Source organism: Xyrauchen texanus, chromosome 14 (genome assembly GCF_025860055.1).
Source record: "Xyrauchen texanus isolate HMW12.3.18 chromosome 14, RBS_HiC_50CHRs, whole genome shotgun sequence".
Taxonomy (NCBI): Eukaryota; Metazoa; Chordata; class Actinopteri; order Cypriniformes; family Catostomidae; genus Xyrauchen; species Xyrauchen texanus.
The window spans coordinates 47468403-47494704 of NC_068289.1; the positions used below are offsets into that span (position 1 = coordinate 47468403).

Genomic DNA, 26302 nt, shown 5'->3' on the forward strand with positions numbered 1-26302 from the left:
GCAGATGGTGGCAGAAATAATTCGTTTTGAACGGCCCCTTACGAAACAACGCGTACGTAACCAAATTAATATTAATTCATTTGCGTGGTGTGCGTTTTACTGAGGCGCCTGTGAACAAGTTGTGCAACACCACCATCTAGTGGTTTATCTGAAGCGTTGCAGAACTCTCGCTGTGCGTCGTTGGTTGCCAAGCGCAACGCGGTTCAAAACTATACATAATCTGGGAACGCAGTTTTTAAAGAGGAACCTTACTGACGATTTAATACTATTTTCAAAGATCTCATGTCTCATGACTATCTCCGAGAGCTGATGAAGATTTGTATCAAACCATGGATAACTTGTACCGGATCGCTTTCCCATCAAATCAGAGTTGTGATAGAGATGTCCGTGCTGCTTTGGCCGCTCAGACAAATGCAACCGCTTTATTGCAGAAACATGACCGCAGGGAACAACAAGAACTTGTCAGTCGGACCACCTGTAACTGGTTTTTCAGTTGTGAAGAACACAGCCTGCATGTTGATTCACCTCCAGGCATCATCAGACAAATGAGAAATATCTTGGATCCCAACATAATAATTCTTGCTCCCCTTGACTCATGTTTGCCTCTGGACTACAGAGTTGTTCATCAGATTGTGAGGGAGCTGACTGTGGGAATATATGGTTTCAACCAGTTTCCAGTTATTAGTCTTGTACCCAACTATGACCAGAGCTCCACGTGCCAGTTACCACCAGCATATTATGATACAAAAGTTGGGCAGATTCTAATAAATATAGATTATACCATAAAGGCTCTCTGGCATGGGTGTTACAATTCTAGAGAGAAACGTCTACGTTTCTCTGAGTTATGGAGATCTATTATGGGCGTGGATTCAGATGGAGTGCCTCAGACAAAGAAAGATATGCTGACAGAGTTTCTAAATGCAGGTGATCCATCCATCTATTGAGAAAAATAAAAGGTTTTATTTATGAATCAAGGTCAAGGTCGGTTTATAATAGAATGAAAACAAAACAACAAAAAGACACAACAAGTAGGGCTGCACAATTAATCGCGATCACGATTTCTGTCTCTCACGGTTAATTAAGCATAATCGTCTGCGATATTAGTGAGCTAGGAAACAGAAGGTGTCAGACAGGTAAAGTTGCAAATTGTTATTCATTTTCATTATAGAATGTGTCTACGTATGATCACAAGCTCTTACCTAGTCCGTTTTCACCTCACCTAACCAATCACTGTTTTTCTTTCCAGCACATGCTGAAATACAGAACCACACCAGGAGGATAATGATATGGGTCATTTATACAGTTGACGCTTTGTTAGTATTGGTAGCATTTCCTTTAAATTGTTTAACTTGGGTCAAACATTTTGGGTAGCCTTCCACAAGCTTCTCACAATAAGTTGCTGGAATTGTGGCCCATTCCTCCAGTCAGAACTGGCGCAACTGAGTAAGATTTGTAGGCCTCATTGCTCGCACATGCTTTTTCAGTTCTGCCCACAAATTTTCTATCAAACTGAGGTCAGGGATTTGTGATGGCTACTCCAAAACCTTGACTTTGTTTTCCTTAAGCCATTTTTCCACAACTTTGGAGGTATGTTGGGGTCATTGTCCATTTGGAAGACCCATTTTCGACCATGCTTTAACATCCTTGCTGATGTCTTAAGATGCTGCTTCAATATATCCACATAATTTTCCTTCTTCATGATGCCGTATATTTTGTTAAGAGCACCAGTCCCTCCTGCAGCAAAGCAACCCCACAACATGATGCTGCCACCCCCATGCTTTACGGTTGGGATGGTGTTCTTTGGCTCATAAGCCTCACCCTTTTTCCTCCTAACATAACAATGGTCATTATAGCCAAACAGTTACATCTTGTTTCATCAGACCAGAGGACATTTCTCCATAAGGTCTTTGTCCCCATGTGCACTTGCAAACTGTAGTCTGGCTTTTTATAGCTTTTATATAGTTTTGGAGCAGTGTCTTCTTCCTTGCTGAGCAACCTTTCAGGTAATGTCAATATAGGACTCGTTTTACTGTGGATATAGATACTTGTCTACCTGTTTCCTCCAGCATCTTCACAAGGTCCTTTGCTGTTGTTCTGGGATTGATTTGCACTTTTCTTATCAAACTACGTTGATCTCTAGGAGACAGAATGTGTCTCCTTGCTGAGCGGTATGATGGCTGCGAGCGTCCCATGGCATTTATACTTGCATACTATTATTTGTACAGATAATCGTGGTACCTTCCTGCATTTATTACATAATTACTCCCAAGGATGAAGCAGACTTGTGGAGGTCCACCATTTTTTTTTCAGAGGTCTTGGCTGATTTAACGTCTACCTCGTTTTATATTTTCATCCATCCATCCCGTTCTATAATTTCATCGATCTATCTATTTTTCTGTCCACCCATCCATTGTGAATGAAATCATTTTCCTATCATTTGTCTCAGCAGGTTTCATGGACATCTCAGATGATCCATGTTATCAGGGCATTTATGAGGAGGATGTCGATTTAGACCCAACCTACGAGCCCAGCAGTGCAGAAGAGGAGAACCTCTTCTCACAATACTCAGAGAACATCCTGATTAAATTGAGTGCCTACCTCACCTCTGTCCACCAGCACCAAAATCTGTTTGTGTTTGAGGGGACTCATAATCTGTCCAATGCTGTTCGACTCACAGAGGACGAAATTGATCTAGCCACCTACCAGAGGCTGCAGAAAAGACTGGCTGGCCAGATTCAACTAGTGAGTAAGAACCTTCGGAGGAGTGCAGAAGTCTCCAGAGATCTTGCCTACCTGAAACTCATTACTTTCCTGGTGCCCCTGCTGATTTCCTTGAGGAAAAAGATGTTGATTCCTAATCTGTCTAAAATGCTTCCACCTTTATCAGGTTTGCATTGTGTTGTTTTGATTGCCATTTGCTGCTTTCTAGCTGGATGCATATTTGATTGCACTGACTTTTAATATACAGAAAACCTTTTTATTTTAAAGAGGACAAGCTCAAAACAGAGCGAGAACTACCTCCACATGTTCTTGGACCAGATTTTGCTTGCAAACACTTTCTATACCAGCAGGATCAATATTTTCACCTTCATGGGGGGATTGAATTTGATGTGGGGACTCCTGCCCTGGATGACATCACTGAGGAAATGAAGGTGAGATGGCATATAGGGCACATTTATTTCAACTTGATTTCAGTTTTTACACTGCACTCTGCAGAAATACAAATGTTTCCTCAAAGTTTTCTTAGGTTTAATTTAAGTGAAGGGCCATAACCACCATAGATACTGATGAAGACCAGTCCCCCCAGTATTCAGATTAGTGGTTTATCATGGGTCTTTAATTGGAACTTTCTTAAATTTCACCTTTTGTCCCCCCATATGTTGAATATTTGGTTACATCCTTGCTAAAATCCATAGCTCATTTTTACCCTCTTTAATTCAGACATGGTACAATTAGATGCATATTCTCTATAACACTATTTTTGTCAATGAAATGAAATGAAATTGTGATGAGGCAGGCGAGGAATGAGGATTTAAATTCAGATTTAATAAAACAAAGATAAACAAAAAGATGAAGCAGGTCACATTTAGAAGTATACTATAAAGCACTTGGATAGAAGCATCTGCTAAATAACAGCTTGCTATTTTGAAATATATATCTGAACATTATATGTATTTAACATTGTCAATACATCATTAAATATATAAGTAATACATGGAAAATGAAAATGAAATTTTGAAATAATCAATTTTGACCCAAAGAGGTAAATTATTATTATGAATGCAATCTCAATTCTAATGTAAAGCATAGCTAAATAAATGTAAAAACAATTAATTTGCCTTAATTAAGAAATTCCTGGAATGTCAGATGAAAAGGCCACTGAAAGTGTAAAATGTAGCCTAAAATTTTTTGTGTGTGTTTTTGACTCAAATATGCATTAGGGTATTAAATAGATTATTTGTTCCTTTCTTATAGGCAGCTTTCAGAACTTTGCATACTCAAGCAGCAAATTACCTTCACGAGTTGCTTCATCAGGACTCCACATACAAAACACACTTTCCAATACCACTCAGTGAGATTGAAGGGAAAAGGTCAGCGACCTTCAATTATTAAAATACACCTTGAAAGACCTAATTTTGCATTTCATGATGTCTAAACATTAATTTGTGTTTTGCAGCTATAATGTCCTCTCCATTGAGTTAGAGTCACTTTATCCTCAACATAACATGGTTCAGTGGTGGGGGGCCCTAGACTCTACCATCAAAGTACTCAAAGGCAAGAATCTGCCCTTGACGGACATCGAGCTACACGAGCAGTTTAAGAAAACATTTGGTTACACGAAAGCCATAAAGTGCAAGGTGAAGAATGACAGTCGATTCATTCTGTGGTTTATTTTTTGTATCATAAATATGTTTTGTGTCTAAGCAATAAAATATGTTTGTACCTTAGAATGTGGCATTTGGACTAAAGGCAGCTGCAGAGAGAGGACTCTGTGCGGTGTTTCTTTCTCTGAGTCGCAAGAACTCTCCCGCTCACCTGCATGTTCTAGATGAGCAGGGACTTTCTCTTCTCCATCACGCTGCAGCCAATAACCAATCACACATCATCATCCTGTTAGCCTCAGCAGGCGTCAACCTTAACCAGACACGCAGTGAAAGATTCATCAGCAAAGGTTATTAAGCAACATTTAAAGTGGTCATATCATACTTTTTAATAATTGTTTCCCTATGAGGTTTACTTATACTGTTACTACTCTCTGTCCTTATTCACTGGGGAGGAAGTTTTGATTTCGGAAAGTTGCTGTATTGAAAGCATGTGCTGGAGATCAGTTAATAGAAGGAACCAAAATGGATCTCCTAATGAAAACATTTTCATATTTTGGAAGGGAAAAGATTGTGAACACCATAATTATATTTACAACTTATAGCACTTGAAGCAGTTGATATGTTCTAGTTTTTTGCCTTTTTTAGGCCTTACACCGATGCACCTTGCTGTGCAATGTGGCTCCCTTGAGTCCCTAAACTGCCTTCTTGCACTGCGAGCAGACTACAAACTTGTGGACAAGAGAGGCTGGATGCCCATTCATTTTGCAGCCTTTTATGGTCAGGTTGCATGCATCCAAGCACTATTCAGGAAAGACCCTACATTACTGGAAATGAAGACCACTGCTGAGTATTGGATATTTTTTTAACAAAAACATAATTTAAAAGATGTATAGATTTGTTTTTTGGTAACACTTTACAACAACACTTTCCATCTGCTGACATTAGTTTGAAATAGTGCACTAATAATATAATATGCTAAAATGAATATTAACCAAGATTCAAAAAATGTATTGTTCAGTGTTAGTTCATGTAAACTATTGTGTTAACTAATGTTAATGTTAAAGTGTTTCATCATCATACTCTAGTAATACTTATAAGCATAAAATATATCGGTTTGAATAACATGTTCTTTAGAGATGCAAGATAATGGATGTTTTTACAGGTATCAAAGTTCACCACTGTTATTGTCAGCAACCTCTGGTTCAGTGGAGGCGCTGGGCTTCCTGTTGTCCATTGGGGCAAACTGGAAAGAGGAAGACAGCAAAGGCAATAATGCTGTCCAGCTGGCAGCACTTTACTTCCACACTGATGTCCTTACACACCTCATTCAGCTCAACCTGGATGACCTTTCTGTGTGGAAGATTCTTGTTGGTGAGACATTGTATGCTTTAATCTTCACAATTATTATCCTCTTTATAAATGTAATTATATTTATGATTTCAGATTAAAAGCAAAGGAATAGTTGAGTGGAAATTTAAATTCTGTCATCATTTACTCACCCTCATGTAGTTCCAAATGCGTATGACATTCTTTCTCGGAACACAAAATTATTCGCACTGATATATATATAGAACTGGATCGCTGATGCAACGGTAAATTGCCAGCAGGAGCTGAAGTCACCAGAAATTTCAAGCAGCCATCTTGGTATGGCCAAACTGTCATAGAGCCTCAATGACTAACAGCTGATAAAGCTGCCGTTTCACCATCTCGAATCTGATTGGACGAGAGACGTTCCATGAGCACTGATGGTCTGACAACATCAGCACTCCGACGCTTCACTGTGTGTGTCACTCCGCTTGTAGTGCATATGTGTTAAGAGTTACTGTATAAGTGTCTCTTCCATGTATTTTTATTTTTTGACATTACATATGTTAGCAAGCAGGTGGTGGCAAAAGATAATTTTTGTGTGTAATATCAGCCAGTTGGTGACGTGAAGTGAATCCTTTAGTCATTGTTAACATACAACATCGCTCCGTGATCGGTCGTATTACTACTACACGACTACAGCTAGAAAATAGCTTTAAACCGCTTTAAACGAACAACTTCAGCTTTACAACTCATCACAGCTGAGAGACACTATAGATTGATTACAGAACTCAAGGTGCTTACCTCCTACTGGAGTTTCCACATTGGATAAAAAGTACTGTTCAAAATGGAGGATGACATTGCGGTTTGTATAGGGAATGACTCTTGCGCACCGGCTACCGCGAAATAGCGGAATAGCCCGCTTGGACGACTATTTTTCCACTGAGAAAGCTGATCTTCAGAAACCTGAAAGCATCTCTGCTTGGGAGTGGCAACAGGTGATCACACACCCCTCTCTCTCTCTCTCTCTCTCTCTCTCTCTCTCTCTCTCTCTCTCTCTATTTCACTCTCTCTCTCTAACACACACACACACACACACACGCACATCCATCCTTGTTTATTCAATAACTTGGTAGAAACAGCACAAGCCGTGGTACTATTTATGAAGTAAAATGTTTTAATTTGATTACCTACTAATTACCTACGATTACCTATGGATTACCTATGATTGCCTGCGGCCGAATCACAGCAGTGCTGATGTAGGGCCATATCACACTCTTGCTCATGTGATATTGCTTAAATATATCAGTGAATATTCAGCAGAATTTTAGCCTATCACCATTCACTTTAATTATCCCATACATTGGGGATTCCCTCTACCTACTTCATTAAGTATCCCTCTATTTTAAACTGTATTGGAGGAGGTCCCATGTATTTTGGGTACTTTACTATCCAACTCATTCAATTAAAAAATACATTTACATTTTAATTTTGAAAAGAAATTAATATGTAGGTGTAATTTAAAATGTTATATAATTTTCTGAAGCATCTAAGCATAACCTTTAGATCAAAATGTTCTTTTTTTTTCTGTAGAGATGATTAAGAGTGAGGACTCCAGGCAGTTGGAGATGGCCCTCAGATCCTTTGAGGCTCTTTGTGTGAACACTGAGTCTTTTTGTGAGGATATCATGGAAGCAGGTTATGATATAAGCATTCTGTCTGTCTGTCTGTCTGTCTGTCTGTTTATCTATCTATCCATCTGTCTATCTGTCTGTCTGTCCCTACCCTAGTTTCCTCTAATAAAAGTTTAATTCTGCACTACAGGAGGTATTCCCGTCCTGGTGCATCTCCTTTGTGCAGACAAGCAGATGGTGCAGTGCATGGCCACAGCTGTGCTATGTCACATGACGGAGAATGCAAAAGTTTGTGAAGATCTGGTGCATTATGATGCTGTACCGATGGTGATCAAGCTCCTCTGCAGCCAAAAGCCAGAACTGCACTCTCGCTGTGCTGTTATACTGGCCGATCTGGCAGGACATAGCGAGCAGTATCAAACCCTCATTTCTCAGTTGGTGAGTCCTAAAGAAGTAATCTGCAACAACTATATCACACTGGCCTGTCTCTAAACAATTTAAAGACCACACATTAATTATCCTAGTACTACCTAAAAAACATTTTCTTAATTAGTATTTTTGTTTTGTTGTCTTGTTTTCCATGAAATCATCTCAACATCCTTAAACAATATACAATAACTTTAGAAGCAAAATTGCATAAGATATTAAGACAAGTTTTTATAACCTGTTGGCCAATTGTTTTTTTCTTGTTATAAGAATAAATCTAGCAAAATCTTTTAAGTGAGAAAAATGTTTTTTTTTCAATGAAGTAAATTTATTTTCATTTTTTTTTTTTACAAATAAAACAGCATTTATCACATGCAATGCGGAAATCATATGAAATGTATGTTGTTTTTACACAAATTTATTTTGTGTGTGTAGGGTGGGGTGGAGCTGGTAGTGAAGCTCCTGACCTCTGACTTCGAAGATGTGCTAGTAAATGCTGTCAGGTGTATCTGTGCACTATGTGTGAGAAGCCCATGTAACCAAAGTGCTGTTGCACACACTGGAGGCATTCCACATCTTGTGGAATTACTGTCTGTGAATTCTGGTACTGTTTAGCTTCAGGGAAGGGTGATGCATATATGCAGTTATGAAAGAGAACAAATCATATGGACTGTCTCACCTTCCTGTCATTCCAAACCTGAAAGCTATTCATTTTTTGGAATGCAAAAAGTGATTTATTAAAGAATGTTTTCACAGCTCTTCTCCAAATTAGAACAGTTTGTAGTAACGATGGCTGTCAAGCTCCGAAAAGGATAACACCATAAAAATAGTCAATACCTGTCCCGTGTGTTGTAATCAGAGTTTTATAAAGCCACAATTGAGAAACAAACCACAATTTAAGCTGTTATTCACTGATAATCTTCCCCTCCACTGAAGCTTTGAAATCTCATTTGTGATCACATTCTGATTCCAAAGTGATGTATTGATCCTGTGTTTTTTTGGTCTGTCAAACAAAGCTATCAAATGAATTCAGCAGACTGCTTGACATTTACTCACTATGAACTCCTATGTGAAAAGGTTGCTTTTTGTGTTTCACAGAAATAAATAATATCATACAGGTTTGGAATGACAAAAAAGAGAGTAAATAATGACAGATTTTTCATTTTTGGATGAACTTTTCCTTTAAATGTTTTTTGTTAAATATCTCAAACATTTAGGAAGACATTTTCTGTATTTGTATTGTTTCTTATTTTATTTTTGTATTTCTGACAGAGGTACTGCAGGAAGAGGCCTGCTTGACCCTGGCCGAATTGGCTCGGGGTCATGGGGAGAACCAGGAGCTCATCTGTGGGGCAGGAGCAGTCAATGCGCTAGTGCAAACCCTGCAAAAGAGGAACATCTCTGCTCAGGTCAAGGCAGCCAAAGCACTTGAATCTATTGCCAGACAAAATCCTGCCATACAGCAATCCTTCCTCAGGCAATCAGCTTCCAAATATCTTTTACAACTGTTAAAGGTAATGTAATCACAGATTTAGCACAGTAGTTAATCAAAAAACAGTGTTTACATTTGTTTTAATAAGAAAAAGTATTTAAAATAAATGTGTTAATTTTATTTTTTTACACTAACTATAGAGTTCTAGATCAGTGGATCTCGACTGGATTTGCTTCAGGACTCTTTTACATTTGACATCAGCAAAGTAACAAAATTTGTGTACAAAAGTAAACAAAAATGTCCTTAAAAGTCAAACATCAAATGAATTAATTTTAAACTTACCATGGACCTGATAGGCTTAACAATGTAAAGTTGTTCAAGAATTAGTTCACACAAAAATGAAAATTCAGTCATTGTTTACTCACATCTGTGTTGTTATAACCCCATATAACTTTCTTTCTTTTTCTTATCACAAAGGGAGAAATTTGGAAAACAAATATGTGCTCAGTGCTCATTCAATGGCAGTTCATGCTCATACAATGGCAGTTTATAGTGACCACCTCTTCGAGCTTCAAAAGGACACAAAAGTATTATTCAGAAGTCTAATAAATTATTCTATTAGATTCATGATTGTAATGAAAGCATACGATAAGGTTGCGTTCATAACAATCACTATAAACTGATGGTCACCATTATCTGCCATCACTGAGAACAACCTTTTTCACAATTTCTCCCTTTGTGTTAAAAAAAAGAAAGAAAGTCATACAGGGTTATAATAACACAGGGGTGACTAATCAATGACTGAATTTGCATTTTTAGGTGAACTATCCCTTTAACATAGCTGGAATAGTAACATAGACAATTTCAATTTCTAAATGTCTCTAAATGCCAATAAATCACCACACACAAATTGTGGTTAGCACATACCATGTTAATCCTCTGAAATAATTTGTCTAACTTTTACCCAGTGACAGATGAATTTGTGAGTTTATGAGTTTGTTTGGACTCACAGCCTTTGATGTCAACAGCAAAATATATGAGAAGTGCTTTCCCTTTTAAAAGCTGATAAGCATTTTTTACTGTCCTAATATGGTTTGTTGCATTTTATTATTTGCACTTAGAATTGTTTTGTTACTTGCTGTCCATAACAAACATCATAACAATCCTTGCCAGTGAGAACCACTGATCTAGATTGGTTTTATGTATTGCATCAAAAGGTCTCATCAAAGCCAACTCTAGTCACGGTAAAATCTAGATGCTCTCTAAATTTTACCTTCTGCTTCAAGGTATTCCAGTTGGATGTGCGAGAACAAGGTGCAGTGTCTCTTTGGGTCCTAACTGGAGAAACCCTAAAGCAGCAGAAACTGATGGCAGAGAAGATGGGCTACCCTCTCATCCTTGACCTTCTTCTGTCCTCTTCAGACAAAATGCAATACGTGGGTATGGTCACATACATTTTGCTCTTATTATACACTGAGTCTTGAGACATGGAAAAAGCATGTGTGATAATTTGATTACTAGAATGTTCTAAACCCAACTGTATAATTTTACTTAATCTTCTCTTTATACAAATTATGACATTACATTATCACTCACTACCCATAAAACAACCTGTCTGCAGACTATAACTCAAAACTTCATATTTATTAAACTCAAGAAAATCTGAAATATTAAAATAAGAAAACATTTCAAAGAGGTCAAGGGAGAGGTCAATTAAAAAAAGAGACTTTCTGCTGTGGAAGACAAATGGAGATGTTAGGAATGACAGCTATAGTCACATTCACTCTAATTGTATGTAAAAAAGATTCAATTGAAACTGAAAGTGAATGGTGAGTTCTGGTGATATGGTCAATAATGGTGATATTGTTTAGCATCTCCTTTTGTGTTCCACGGAAAAAATAAAGTAAAATAGGTTTGGATCAACATGAAGGTGAGTAAATAATGACAGAATGTTCATTTTGGAGTGAACTATCCCTTTAATTTTGAATTCTGATGAGTAGCATTTGAGTCACTTATGAATGCAAGTAACACTCTCCCTGCAAAGCTGTCGTCCAGAGAGAAGAAGCACCTAATGCAATAAAAAACTCTTCCCATTGACAGTGTTGACAGGCACTGGATAAACTGAGCAGGTAAGCAGCCAGCACTTCCTGCTTTGTGGCAGTACCGATCTGTTAGACTCATAACACAGGAAGGCATGCACAGTGGAATGTTATTCCCCCACTGGGGTGCTCTCTCAACATTGCTTACAAGAGTATCTTGTATTGCTATTAGTGTTATGCTATGACCTGATTACAGGCAGTGATTCCAAAACTGAAGTATATTCTAAGAGTGCTTCCTCTTCAGGCAGGTGTCTGGCTCATGTTGACTCTGGATCATCTGTTAAAATGTTTTGTCATACAGATGTTCCCTAAAGATCTTTTTCAGACAGAACTGTCCTCACCTTAGAATGGTTACATGTTCGGAACAAATGATCGGCCTTCTGAAGAATGTTATTTGGACCAGGTTATTATGGTCATGAATATATTTTTTTTCTGAATATTATTTTATATTTAATTTATGCTTTCAGTTTAGTTTAGTTTTTGTTAGCTTTCCCTCTCTGACTGTTACTTTTATTTTACTTTATTTTTTAATGTTTTCTAGTTTCATTTTAGATGTATTTTTAGTGCTACCGAAGTTAAAACATTTACTGATTTCATTTAAATGGGACTTTTGGCCATTCTTTGTTGTCTATAGTTAATAGCTCGCTCGTGTCAAGATGTGTTAAAGAAGAGTTAAAAACTGAAATAGTTAAACCTAAAATAGTTAAAAATATTTATTCTGAAATTAATCAATTTGTTTGTACCACCGCTACCAGGTGTCTATAAAGTAACTTAATCCATCCAATAAAAGTATTCCCAAACCCATATATTTCCAAAATCTTAAAAAGACAATCCCATTCTACCTTATTAAATGCCTTTTTGGCATCAAGTGAGATGGCAGCGACTGGAGTCTGATCATTAGCCACTGACCACATTAAATTAATGAAACACCTTATGTTATCATAAGAGTTGCGGCCCAAATAAACCCCACCTGATCTATATGTATAAGAGATGTCATAACTTAATCTGGTAGCCAGAATTTTGTACAATATTTTTATGTCTAGCTGGATAAGGGAAATTGGATGGTAACTCTCACACTTGCTTGGATCTTTGTCCTTTTTAAGAATCAGACTGATCCGGGCTTGTGTCATGGTTGGTGGAAGCTTTCCATTCTTTCATGATTCCATATAAACTTCTAACAAAAGTGGAGCCAGTTCTGTAGCATAAGATCCAAAAAAATTCAGCAGCAAGGCTGTCTGGCTTTGCTTAATCAGTAATTAAGGCAAGGCCTTAATTACCTCGCCAAGCTCCTCCAAGGTTATCTCAGAATCAAGAGAATTAGTTTGCTCCGTCGTCAGTTTAGAGAGATCTAATGGTTCCACAAAGTTTCTAATATCTTCATCAGTAGTTGAAGATGTGGAACTATAGAGATCAATATAGAATTCTTTAAAGCATTATTAATATCAATGGCTGAGGTAAATATTTTACCACCAGCAGCTTTCACTGAGAGAATGGTAGAAAAATACTCTCTCTGATTTATATATCTAGGCAAAAGCTTCCTTGCTTTGTCCCCCGACTCAAAGTATGACTGTCTTGCCCTGAATAGCCAAAATGCCACCTTCCATGACACAATAGTATTATATCTGTATTTCAATCGGATCAATTCTCTGAGGCCATCAGATGATATTCGTTGCTTCAGCTCTGCCACTTTTAATATTCCCTTCCAAACATTTTTTGGTGATTGAGGCATACTGTATGAAATGACCCCTAAGAACTGCCTTAAGTGCCTCCCAAGCCACACCCACAAAGGAAACTGAGGACCAGTTGGTCTCCATATAAACATTGATTTCAGCCTTTATCATTTGTTGGAATTTAGGATTTTGCAAAAGGGCTACATTGAAGTGCCAGCTATATGATTATTTTTTCTCTGTATATGGCAACACCGCTAAACTCACCAGGGCATGATCTGAGACTAAGATCCACAACAGATGAAATGAGGGACTTAGATATATTAAAATATATATATACTAAAATAAATCTTATGGACTGATGGAAAAAAAAATGTATATTCCCTGCCAGATGGGTTCAAAAGTCTCCAAATATCTGTAAGACCAAGAATTTTACACATCCTGTGAGGCATCAATGTTGTTCTAGGAGGCTTACACACTTTTGCTTCACTATGATCAAGGATTGATCAGTCTCTCCCAATATTCTATCATAAGGGGTGCCATTGGCTCACAACATCATTTCAAGATGTATAAAAAAGCCCTGATCATCAGCGTAAATATTAGCCAAAATCAACCTTTGTCCCTGAATTTCTGCTAAAACAATAATGACTCTTCCTAATTTATCTTTAATCTGTTTAAGACATTTGAATTGTAGATGCTTACTTATCAGTGTAATGACTCCCCTGCTATTACTTGAGTCCGCACCAAAGAAAAAATGTCCACCCCATATCCCCGTAAATATTTTGTGGCCATCCTTAGCATCTATTTTCAATTTGGCCGGGAACATCAGTGCAAAAGTGACCTTCCGTTGTTGTAAGAGTTTCTTGCATTCCTTGAATCGATTCCGTTTTTCTCTTGTCGAATTCTGAAATTTGAAAGTCTAGGAACAAGAAAATGCTGGGGTTCTTCCAAGAAAGCCTTCCTTTACTCCTCTCCTCCCGTAACACGAGATCTTTATCGTATGATCTCAGAAATTTGGCCAGATCGGGGCCTGTCTCCCTCAGCAAATCCCCGAGCTGAACTCTGTTAGCTCGCTCAATTTCCAGCTTATGGCCTGTTATGTCGAGCAGACTCTGAAAAAGCCCGTCCAGGAATTCCACCATGTTCTGACCCTCTGCTCCCTCAGGAATTCCAACAATTCGGACGTTATTTCACTGGTTACGATTCTCCAAATATTCCAGCTTCTCCCAAACCTTCCAGCTTGCTCCAAATCCACCTTGGTTGCGGCTAGTTTCCTCTCAGATGACTCCAGATAATCTATCCATTTCTTGACATCCCCCACTCTTGTAGCCATCTCAGTGAATTTCGTCTCCATGGCAGTAATCGATCGACATATTACAGCAAGCTCCTCCAAGTCAGCAACGAACTTCGTCAGTATTGCTGACACGTTCATCAATTCTTGCCGAATTTCCTTCACCTCACCAGCCAAATCGGCTCTCGGGCTTGTGGCCTGGTTCTCTTGGTCTTCAGCTTGAGCATGCAAGTATCTTTTAATGTCTCCAGAGCCTGAGGATTTTGAATTATTTGACACATTGTCTTCCTAGAACAGTTAAGAATCAGGGTGTATCGAATCTCACTGGCTTTTGACACAAAAATATTTAAAACTAGCAAACGTCCGATCCTTCCATGACGCCACACGACTCCCTAGTTTCAGTTTTTCCAATTATGTTAGTTTGTATTTTTTTGTTCAGTTCACCCAAAAATGTACATTTGTCATAATTTACTCACCCTCATGTTGTTCCAAACATGAATACTTTATTTCCTTTTTAGAACACAAAAGGAGTTGTCACATTTTATGGAAAAAAGTTGCAATGATAATGAATGGTGACTGAGGCCAACATTCTGCCTAAAATCTCCATTTGTGTTCTACAGAAAGAAAGAAAGTCATACAGGTTAGAACACCATTAGGGTGAGTTAATGATGGCAGAAATTTAGTTTTTCAGTTAATTATCACTTTGAGTTAATGAAAAATATTATAATTTATGTTTCTTTAGTGATAACATTGATCTGGTTGTTTCTCAGGGTGCCAAGCAGTGATTGCTCTAAGCCAGGACAGTCAGACCCACCAGGATGGCTTTTGCAGGGAGAATGTGGTACCTCCTTTGGTGCGTTTGCTTCGAGGGTCTCGAACAACACAGAAAACCCTACTTAGTGTCATCAAAGCCCTGGGTTTTTTGTGCATTGGTAATACAGTATCTCACACTTCCTCCATCTTTTTGGTGTAAAAAGGATTTGTGATACAGTGCACATGACAAAACCTTTGTTTTGTGGTTGCAGGAGTTGCACTCACTGCAAATACAAATAGTCAAAAGATTATTTACCGAGAAGAGGCTGTTCCTACATTATTAGAGCTTTTAAAATCACACAAATCTCTGCAGGTCAAGGTAAGTATTTTTGTAGTTGTAGCAATAGATTTGATAAAACAAGAAGTGGCATTGTTGTAATGGCGCTTTTTTTTTTTAAAAACAAATTAGGTGCAGGTGGCTCAAACACTTGCCTGTGTGCTATTAAGGAACCAAAAACTCCAGAGGGAATTTTGGGAACAAGAGAACCTCTCTTATAAGATCATTCTAGAGCTCATGAGAGTAAAAGACAAGGTAATTCACATTTCAATTTATAGCTACCACTTTTAACTTGCTTTTCCATGGTGATCTTTTGATGGCACAAATAGATTGAATGATTGACTAGTATTTAATCTTCAGAGGAACTGCTTATCAAGATTTACTTATGGTTTTTCTTCAGAACATTTGCCTCGATGCTGGACATGCATTATCTTTGTTTGCATGCAACAACAAAGCTCAACAGAAGGCAATTCGAAAAATGGGAGGAATTCCAATGAAAATATATGAGTGCTTTTTGAATTCCGACAACGAGATTGAAAGAGTAAAAGCTGCATTTCAGGTAGTTCTAAAAACATGTAAAGTGGGATCCAAAGTCTGAGACCATTATTATATTAATTCGTTATTTTTTTATGTTGATAATATATTTTGTTCTAAATTAAAAAAGAATACCCTGCTGATATCATATATCAATATACGCTTACCGGCCACTTAATTAGGTACACCTGTACATCTACTTATTCATGCGAATATATATACCATTATTATTCTTTATTTCTTTTAATCTTGAAGTAAAGTTTTAGCATTCTGGAAAATGCTAAAAAAAAAAGATGTGATGGAAAACGAACAAGAAATATTTAATGATTCTGCACCATTTCTAGGTCAACTTGTGGAGTCCATGCCAACGCATGATAGACAAATACAAACAAATTTCAAATTATGCTAATAATATAATTTGTAAAGATAAAAGCAGAAAATTAGAAGTTTCCAACTTTTGGATTTAACTGTATTTTCTTTCGCAAGTATTTACCATAGTAGAACATTACATTTGGAATATGCTTGTATTTTGTTTACCAGATTGTTGTGTTAGCCAGAGTGGTTACAAGATCAGATGAGGTGACTTTGACTGCAAGGGGAATCACTGTTCTTGTTGAATTATTACTGTCTGACCAATCCACCACTGTTGTAATTACAGGTGAGAGGACACAATTCTTTTTTCATTACTCTTAAAAATTAACAAGTTTATTTTAATGTTTATCAATAAAATGAGAGACTCATTTTGTATTAAATATACTGAAACTTTTAATGTCTCTTATCCCAGCACAATTACTTGCTAATCTCTCTCAAATGAGAGCAGGTATTACTGATGCTATTGTCACCATGGGTTCTATAGAGCATCTGTCTGCTCATTTGAACTCAGAGGATGAAGAGGTATATTCTTTTTAATCATCTGATGAATATCCAGTGCTTCCCAATTAACAAGTATAATTGCATGGAAGAACTGAAAATATAGCATCTTCAAAGGATAGTTCCCCCCAAAATGAAAAATGTGTCATCATTTAGTTCACCTGATGTCATTCCAAACCTTTGTAATTTTTTTCCACTGTGGAATGCAAAAAGAGTCATTTAGCATATTGAGTTGCTTTCTTCCATACAATGAGTTACAGAAGTTTTCCTTTAAAATCTTATTTATAAAATTTAAATTAATATTGCCTCTCCCTTCCTACATTTCAGATTCGAACAGCTTGTGCAAGTGCTCTGGGTTACCTTACCTTCAATCGACATGCTCATCGACAGCTTATGGCGAAATGTAGAAGAGCCCCTCATATATATGATCTCCTAATGGAGAATCTATCTATAGATGCCAGAATCTCACAATTATTTGCGGAAGAATTCGAAAGACAGCGAAGAATAGGGTTTCCATCCCTCAGGTGCTTTACATTTATACAAAAACGAGGCCTTTCATAATTCACAAGCACAATTTGATTTTCTTTCTGTTTGCTTCATTGCAGTTTGGAGATAAATGGCGGGCCTCCTGTGCCCCACCGTGGTAATAAAGGTGCATGAATTGATTAGGGTATGGTAGAGCAATAATGTGATACCGCCCAAAGCAAAGAGAAATACAAACACTTGTTTGTGCTTTAATACTGCTCACCAGGCATGTCGAAGAGATCGAGTGATAGACATAGTCAGTCAGCAATCAGTGAGAGAGAAACATCAGTTCCTGTGAAACACCATTCAAGGCCAAGAACTGCTAACCCCAGAGTCAAGATGGGGCAGAAGCTGAGCATAAATTGAAATAAATGAGGACACTGAAAGGACATGCACTCTGTACTCTGTCAAAAGTTAATGGAAAAGCATGTAAAAAATGCCCTCTGTTTTTAACACAAAATCATATCCTTAGTTTTAATGTTCGAACTTTAATTGCAGCCTCTTTAACTTCTGTAGTGATGTCTAATCCAAGTGGTGCCCTAAAAATAAATGTCAAAACATAATTAATTTTAATCTTAAAATGGTTCCAAACTTTACAGTCAACATGAAACGCTGTATTTATTCTGTTTTACTTCCTAAATTTGACATTTCTAAATGAGACTTGATTTTATCCATTGGAAATTGAGTGGGTTAAATGGAGACATGTTGAAGGAAAAGGTTGAAAAGTAAGGGATTTGAAACGTCAGCAGAAAAGTAATTTCAGGGGTGGATAAATCGATTACATTTTGATTACATTTTTTGTTTTAGAAATAAGAAGAAGAGTTGTGAACAACAAAACCAGAAATGTGCTCTATGAAAATAAAAAGAGTACAATTTGATGTTGACTCAATGATTAAGGGTTTTAAAGAGATAGTTCACTCAAAAATGAAAACTCTCTTATCATTTTATCACCCTCATTCCATCCTAGATGTGTATGACTTACTTCTGCTGAACCAAATTGCTGATGCCAAGATTTATAGAGAAAAAGGACTTATATTTTGGTCTATTCCCACCCAAAATCAGTTGGATCGCTTGAGAAGACATAGATTAAACCACTTATTAAACTTCTATGGATTACTTTTATCCTACGTTTATGTGTTTTTTGGAGCTACAAACTTTTGGTCGCCATTCACTTGCATTATATGGACCTACAGATCTGAGATATTCTAAAAATCTTCATTTGTATTCAGCAGAAGAACGAAAGTCATACACATCTGGGATGGCATGAGAGTGAGTAAATGATGAGAGAATTTTAATTTCTAGGTTAACAATCCCTTTAAAGAAACATTGAAGTAATTAACAGTAAATGTTTAAATGGGCTTTTGACATACTTTGTTTCATAGTGGACTTCTTGGTATGGGACACAATCCCTTTTCCTTGCTTTAGTCTTTCTGTACCATTTCTAAAACAACAAGGAACAAGAAACAGTTAGTTATGCATTATGCTGACACGGTAATTTTAAGAGAACCCAGCATGTTATTTTCATACCATGCAATCATGACTCCATTATCAGTGCAAAACTTTGACAGAGGACAAAGTAACTGCAACCCAGTTGCATCTGTGAGAATTTTTAGAGTCTAATATATGCATTACTCGCTACTGTTCCTGAAAAGTCCTATAAAGTTGGTAATATCGGAAGTGCATGCAGCCTTGTGGCCGTCAACTACAGTACTTCAGAGCAGTCTATGAACTTGTTACTTCAAGTTCCTCAAACTTTTAGGCCTATTATTTTCATTTATTTTGCCTTCACATACAAATACTCCTAGAAACACACCAAAAGGATGAAGAAAAATTAAACAGGCCCATATTTTTTTAATTTACCGGATGCACTACTCCTTTCAGACATTCAAAACTCTCATAATGGAGGGTACAGTCTTTGAAGGAAACAGAGTGTAGGGATGATTTCTTCTGAATGGAACACACCCCATCATTCAGATGAGTTAGAAAAGATATGGCAGTGCGAGCTGAAAATTGGCCCCTGGGCCCGTGCACAAGAGAGAGGTGAGGTTCGAGTGAAATATTTGCCAAATGTCAAGTCACCACAGATGCATACATTGGTTGAAATGTAAAAATTGTGAAATGCTCAAGCCAAGCTTGAGTTAATTTTCCTGCAGAATGTCACATCCGAGTCCTGTGGTGCTGTGTGTAAACTTACCAGGGTCGGATTGTGCTGTGGTAGAAGACCTTTAGCCTTGCAGAAAAAAATGACACAATGTGTTCGTTTAGCTATTTGAGATGCCATAGAGTGTTTTGAGGCAGCAACGATGCCTCTAACAAATGATAATAACTGTCCCGTTAATGTAATACTGAATAGGTCTAATAGGGGTTGGAGCATAGGTGAATTACAGACTGGGCCAATGGGGCCAGTGCCCAGGGGCCCTTTACTACCGGGGCCTTGGGCTGCAAGTTTTCGAGGCCCATCAACTTTGAAAACAAAAGTTTGTATATGCTTAAAATTTGGGCCCCACAGCGTATACAAGGGCCCCTCAACAGGGCCCTGTGGCTATGAGTGCCCCTAGCCCTCTTATTGGACCCTTTCGCCTGCCTGTTTCTAATAAAAAAATTTGAGCCACTATTTATTCTTAAATTGCCGCCTGATGAAAGTTTCCATGCTCTTCCGGAAGTAGCTACCTTCATATTTTGATGTACTCATCTTTTTATGTGAAATCTTTGCTGATTTTGATAAAGTAAAATTAACTATAAAGTTAATTGTCTTACTGGTATTTCAAAATTTTTATTCATTGAATTCAAGCAACATGTGCTTAAAATGTAAAATTTTATAATTTGTTTTATAGAAAAATAGGTTTAAACACTTTGAAAAGGCATAAATGATGCCTTAGCAGGGCTTTTCATTGGGAGAATAATAATAATAGCCAAGCTGTAGCGTGGTTCCAAACAGAATTTCCATGAAAATTACCAAATTACCACTATTTTTGTGCCCACTCCTTTCAGACATTCAAAGCTCTCATAATGGAGGGTACAGTCTTTGAAGGAAACAGAGTGTAGGGATGATTTCTTCTGAATGGAACACACCCATCAATCAGATGAGTTAGAAAAGATATGGCAGTGCGAGCTGAAAATTGGCCCCGAGGCCCTTGCTAGTCATACTCCAACCCCTGGGTTAGAGTATGAATGAATGAACATTACATTTATATAGCACTTTTCTGACACTACACTCAAAGCTCTTTACACAGTGAACAGGGGACTTTCCTCAACCACCACCAGCGTGCAGCATCCACCTGGATGATGCGATAGCAGTCAGTGTGCCAGTATGCTCACCACACACCAGCTATTGGTAGAGTGGAGTGATAGAGCCAATTAATGGATGGGGATTATTAGGAAGCTATGATTGACGAGGGCCAATGGGGGGAATTTGGCCAGTACACAGGGGTTTCACCTACTCATTTTGAGAAGTGTTCTGGGATTTTTAATGACCAGGGAGAGTCAGGACTTTTTTTTAAGAAAAGAGTTAGATATTTTTACAGGAAAACAATACAAAAATTATTATCAAGAATACGATGTTTGCCCTAATATCAAAGGTCTTACTAGAAAAAAATAAATCTTGATAAAAAAATATGATTGTGCCTGGTAACATGCATGTAAAATGGATAGAAATAGCATTTTAGCTTAGCATAAAGATGACAATTTACAGAAGGTTTATTTCTATTTCTTCTGCTCCAAACTTACTTCAAACTTCTCTGTCTGGTCGTATGAATGTAACACATCATAAGAAAGTGTTTCACCGCTGTTCAAATGCACTTTGGATCACATCATTTATACGTATAAATTATTTCCATCTGAAAGGACTAAATATTAAATGAAACAAATGACAATATAATGCAAAGTAATCTCTTCAGTAATCAAAATACTTTTTGAACTGTAACTGTACTTGTTGAATGTAAATGTAACTAAATACCAATGATTTAAATTGTAATTGTAGTAGAATAGTTACTTATATTTTGTATTTTAAAAACGTAATCCCACTACATGTATTTTGTTACTCCCCAACCCAATGCTGTTACTTGAATGCACCATATCTCACCAGAACAATTAATCCACTGGACTATTGGGAAAAACACCAGATAATAATTCGTCGTCTGTTCCATCTGGCCAAAAAATACCTGTCGAGACAAGCAACATCTGTACCATGCGAAATTACAAATTTTTTTTTCTAAAGCAGGAGAAGTTCATTGTATAAAAATAATAATAATAACAATTGTTAAAATGCTAAAACAGTGGAACAGCTTATATTCATAAATAAAAATTACTAATAAACCTGCTTTTGTCTTGTTTTGTCCTAGTCACAGTCAAATACTTTACCTTTAGGCACAGGCCTATACTATTTAAAACTAAATGTACAAAACAAGAAGTACAAAATTATAAACAAACACATATTATACAATAGATACTTGGTTTATTGGTATTTAATGATTTGTAGAACATTTAATAGATTAAACTTTCATGAAAACATTTGCATTTGGTTTCTACAAAGTGTCATTAAACATGTTTGGGCTGTGTTCTGATTGCGTTTCTACTGTTTTGAACAGCAAGTGTCCCCTAAGTGTGGCATTTGAGCGCTTCGAAACAGTGAATAATTTTATGAAGCATTTAGTTCAGTTGATTCTGAGTTTCGAAAACCTTCGTTTCTGCTATCACTAGCTGGATGCAACACAATTCAGTCTCAATAAACATTAATCAATTAGATTTTCACTTTGGGTTCCCCCTGCTTGAAACAAGGTGCTACATAAAAATGAATTCTATACAAAACAAGCGATGTTGAGTTCCATTAGACTCTTTTTAAACTCTAACAAAATTACATATCGTAATATATATGTCAATAAATATGCTAAAAAATGTCTCAGAGATGGAAGACTAATAAGAACAAAATGAAAGGAACCATATCAAGTGCTTGTTTCCAGCAGACTATTCAAATAACTTCACAGATCTTTATTGTAAAGGGTTTAAACAATGTTTTCCATGCCTGTTCAGTGAAACATAAACAATTAATGAACATGCACCTGTGTAACAGTCATTAAGAGACTAACAGCTTACAGGTGGTAGGCAATTAAGGTCACAGATATTAAACTTATGACACTAAAGAGACCTTTCTACTGATTCCAAAAGAAAGATGCCCAGGGTCCCTGCTCATCTGCATAAATGTGCCTTGAATTGAGGTGTGCTGCATGGAGGCATGAGGACTGCAGATGTGGCCAGGGCAATAAATTGCAATGTCCTTACTGTGAGATGCCTAACACAGAGCTACAGGGCTTGGGGTCATTGTCCATTTGGAAGACCCATTTGCAACTGAGCTTTAACTCAGATGTTGCTTCAATATATCCACATAATGTTCCTTTCTCATGATGCCATCTATTTTGTGAAGTGCACCAATCCCTTCTGTGGCATAGCACCCCCACAAAATGATGCTGCCACCCCCATGCTTCATAGTTGGGATGGTGTTCTTTGGCTTGCAAGCCTCAACCTTTTTCCTCTAGACATAGTGATAGTCATTATGGCCAAACAGTTACATTTTTGTTAATCAAACCAGAGGACATTTCTACAAAAAGTAAGATCTTTGTCCCCATATGCACTTGCAAACTGTAGTCTGGCATTTGTATGCCAGTTTTGGAGCAATGGCTTCTTCTTGCTGAGCAGTCTTTCAGGTCATGTCTTTATAGGACCCATTTTACTGTGGATATAGATACTTGTCTACCGGTTTCCTCAAGCATCTTCACAAGGTCCTTTGCTGTTGTTCTGGGATTGATTTGCACTTTTCGCACCAAACTACATTAATCTCTAGGAGACAGAACGTGTCTCCTTGCTGAGCAGTATGATGGCTGCATGGTCCCATGGTGTTTATACTTGCATACTATTGTTTGTACAGATGAACTTGGTACCTTCAGGCATTTGAAAATTGCTCCGAAGGATGAACCAGACTGTGGAGGTCCACAATTTTTTTCAGAGGTCTTTATTTTAAATAGATTTATTTTGATTGTCAAGCAAAGAGGGACTGAGTTTGAAGGTAGGCCTTAAAATACATCCACACATGCACATGTAATTGACTCCAGTTAGCCAATTAGCCTATCAGAAGCTAATTGGCTAACTGCCTAAAGACTTGACCACATTTTCTGGAATTTTCCAAGCTGTTTAAAGGCTTCAATTGTTGGAAAAATTAAAAATAGATGCCCTAAACGACTTGCCAGAACTGTAGTTTGCTAATACGAAATCAGGGGAGTGGTTAAAAAATGAGTTTTAATGACTTCAACCTAAGTGTATGTAAACTTCTGACTTCAATGTAGATAGAACAAATGATGCTTCCACAGATGACACCAAGAAACCCTGACAGCTGACTGAGTTGATAAAGATGGAGCCACAAGCCAAACTGAGGAAAGCAATGGATTTATATGGCAAAGAGTCTTGGGATGTTCTCCCTGTCCTCTCTGATGAGCAGTCTAGGGACACTGAATGGTTGCCAGCCTATGCAGCACCAACCATTGACAAAATAGAAACATCTTGCCTGGTCAAAGTGCTTTCTCTGAGCCACCCTTTGCCCGGTCTCCAGCACATAAAAAAAGGGTCAGGGCTTGCAAAAACAAGAGCCATTTTGGAAGTCGTTGTGTGTTTGGCCAAAGATGAGCAAAAGACAGACGCAAGCAAAGAAGTTACACTTGTTAAACTGCATTTACACATTCTTTTGACTCGAGAGATTTGGGAAATCCCAGCCAGTCCACAACTGACCAGGCCACAGTTTGAAAAAACTAGTAAATATTGGCCTACATCATTTCATGAGGACAAACAAGTGACGTCTGCTTTGACAGGCCTGCTAGTCAATGCTGATCATAAAGCTAAAATGCAAGAGTATATGATGGTGGCAATCCAGGCTGCAAAATCAGGGCAGGAGAGAGGTATGGATGCTGTGAGTCTGGTGATTGTTAACCTGCAATCTGAGCAATTTGTGGCCATGGATCATGACTGTAGGAACGGTTCTCATACACTCCATTATACTGTTATGGTGTGTACTGACCTTGTAGCCTGTGGGCAAAGTAGAGGCACCCACAATTATGAGAAATATCCAGCCTGTTACTATAGCAGCCGACAAGCCATAAGCAATGCAAAAGAAACAGACCAGACGTACATCTGCAATGGATATGAACTTTACATCACTAGAGAACCGTGTGATGTGTGCAATGGCATTGTTCCACTCAAGAATAAACAGAGTATTCAATGGAGTGCCCTTTGAAACACTTTGAAGTGTTTAATGGGTGATGCTAAACAAATGTGAGGCTTTACACAAACAAATCAAAACAAAGTTCTTAAGGGACATGATTATTAAAGATTCAATTTTAATAGTTTTTTAATTCAGACAATTTTTTTAAGGACCATAATACAATGTATGGGCCACATTTGCTCTGTTGCATTATTGTATTATGAATTTAATCAGATAAGGCATAGGTCAGAACCTTTAGTAGTAGCGCACATGCCTTTGTAATGAAAGGTAATATTTAAATTGTTATTCCAGGCCTGGAAAACCAATTGAAACCTATATAGAGTTCTATATTGAATATAATTTTTTCTAGTTATGCTCTGCTCTAAAATATTTAATCATTAAGAAATTGCTGTGTGTGAGTGCAATCTCTATGAAAGATTTTAAAAACATTCTATGCCAGTAACCACAAACAACTGGAATTGAAAATTAATGGAAATTCTTTGGTATATGGTGTATATACACAGTACAAAATGTATCTGGCAAACCATTTTTTTTCTAGTGAACAACACAGTTGTAATGCTTTTTTATTTGTCACAACATATAGCTTACTATGTTCATATCTTTTCAAAAAATGAAAGAAAATATAAACAATTGGCACAATTCAGCAATTGCAGATATTGTCAAAAGACAAAGACAGTAAGGATACAAATACTTTAATGGGGCAATGTTACAGTGTTTCAGCTTCAGAGTAAACTTACAGAGTATGAAACAGGACAAACTGCTTTAATAATTATAGACTTTCACAATTACATACTAAAGTCAACAAGAAATGGCATTTGCAACCCACTTTGTCACGTTACAGGTTTCCAGTGAGAGAAAAAAACAATGTTGTTTTCTTTTTTTTTTACTTGACTTGTGAAAAGTGGACATTATATACCAGAATAGATTCAGGAAGTTGGAGGGAAGGGATTGATAAATAAGAGGAAAGTTGTTTTGAAGGTTAAGCAAATTATTACATTCTGATAAAATATTACAAATACAAACATGGACAAACAACACCAAGATGGTGCATTAAGAAAGTAGAAAAAGGGCCAAATTTAATTTCATGTTGACTTTTATGAATACGAAAGTACATATCAGACAAAACATTAAAGTTTTGTTAATGCATTTTCCATTGTCACCTATAATCTTCAAAACATTAGCCAAACATTAAATTATACACAGTACTGCGATTAAACAAAATGTTAAGGAAATCATGCAAATAATTTTTTTTTATTAAGCAATGATAACAAAATTCAGGAAACAGAAGAATGGTTTCATGGCTTTTAAATTATTTTAAAAACATAATTCATGGCATTGTCAAAGAATACATACAGAAATGTGAAATGATGCTAAAAGCATGATCTAGTGTATCAGTGGTGTGAGCACATTGGAACGAAAAAAATATTCAACAAAATTAACCATGAAACCTGGGCCAGCCCAGATCCGCAAGGAAATCAAAAACACTTTTAATATCTTAAGTTATTAATGCTAGAGGAATTGTCCTCCTAATATATCCTACAACAGTTTTCTCAACATATATCAAACAAAGAGACTCACAATTACACAGACTGTACAAAACTGCTAAGTACACAACTGCGGTACAAAGTACAAAGAGATACCTTCTTTCCCATATCAGGCAACAGCTCAACTGATAGTTGATCTATGCCCTCTGAACATTTGGCTTAATACTTGTTTATTCCAAGGATCCTGACCCCATGGAGTTGTGGCAGTTTTGGGATGAGAACACTCAAAAGGGAAGCTGTGTTTATCACAAAATGAGCTGTGTCGTATTTTGTGTAAAAGCTGGCAAGAAAATATC

At 37.1% G+C, this 26302-nt stretch overlaps 1 protein-coding gene and 1 pseudogene across 1 annotated transcript; both read left to right on the forward strand.

Annotated features, from left to right (window-relative positions):
* Window positions 1-329: 329 nt before the first annotated feature.
* Window positions 330-17564, forward strand: ankar (ankyrin and armadillo repeat containing). The gene is made up of 22 exons (XM_052141854.1): window positions 330-924; window positions 2450-2887; window positions 2989-3152; window positions 3976-4091; window positions 4178-4358; window positions 4450-4672; window positions 4971-5172; window positions 5488-5696; window positions 7224-7328; window positions 7455-7702; window positions 8126-8294; window positions 8963-9204; window positions 10409-10562; window positions 14950-15111; window positions 15205-15311; window positions 15402-15524; window positions 15670-15828; window positions 16344-16461; window positions 16588-16697; window positions 17001-17197; window positions 17279-17325; window positions 17425-17564. Exons 1-22 carry the CDS (start codon window positions 330-332, stop codon window positions 17562-17564), a joined length of 4209 nt encoding a protein of 1402 aa, XP_051997814.1.
* Window positions 17565-23595: 6031 nt separating this feature from the next.
* LOC127654632 (probable inactive tRNA-specific adenosine deaminase-like protein 3) lies at window positions 23596-24484 on the forward strand (annotated as a pseudogene).
* Window positions 24485-26302: the final 1818 nt, after the last annotated feature.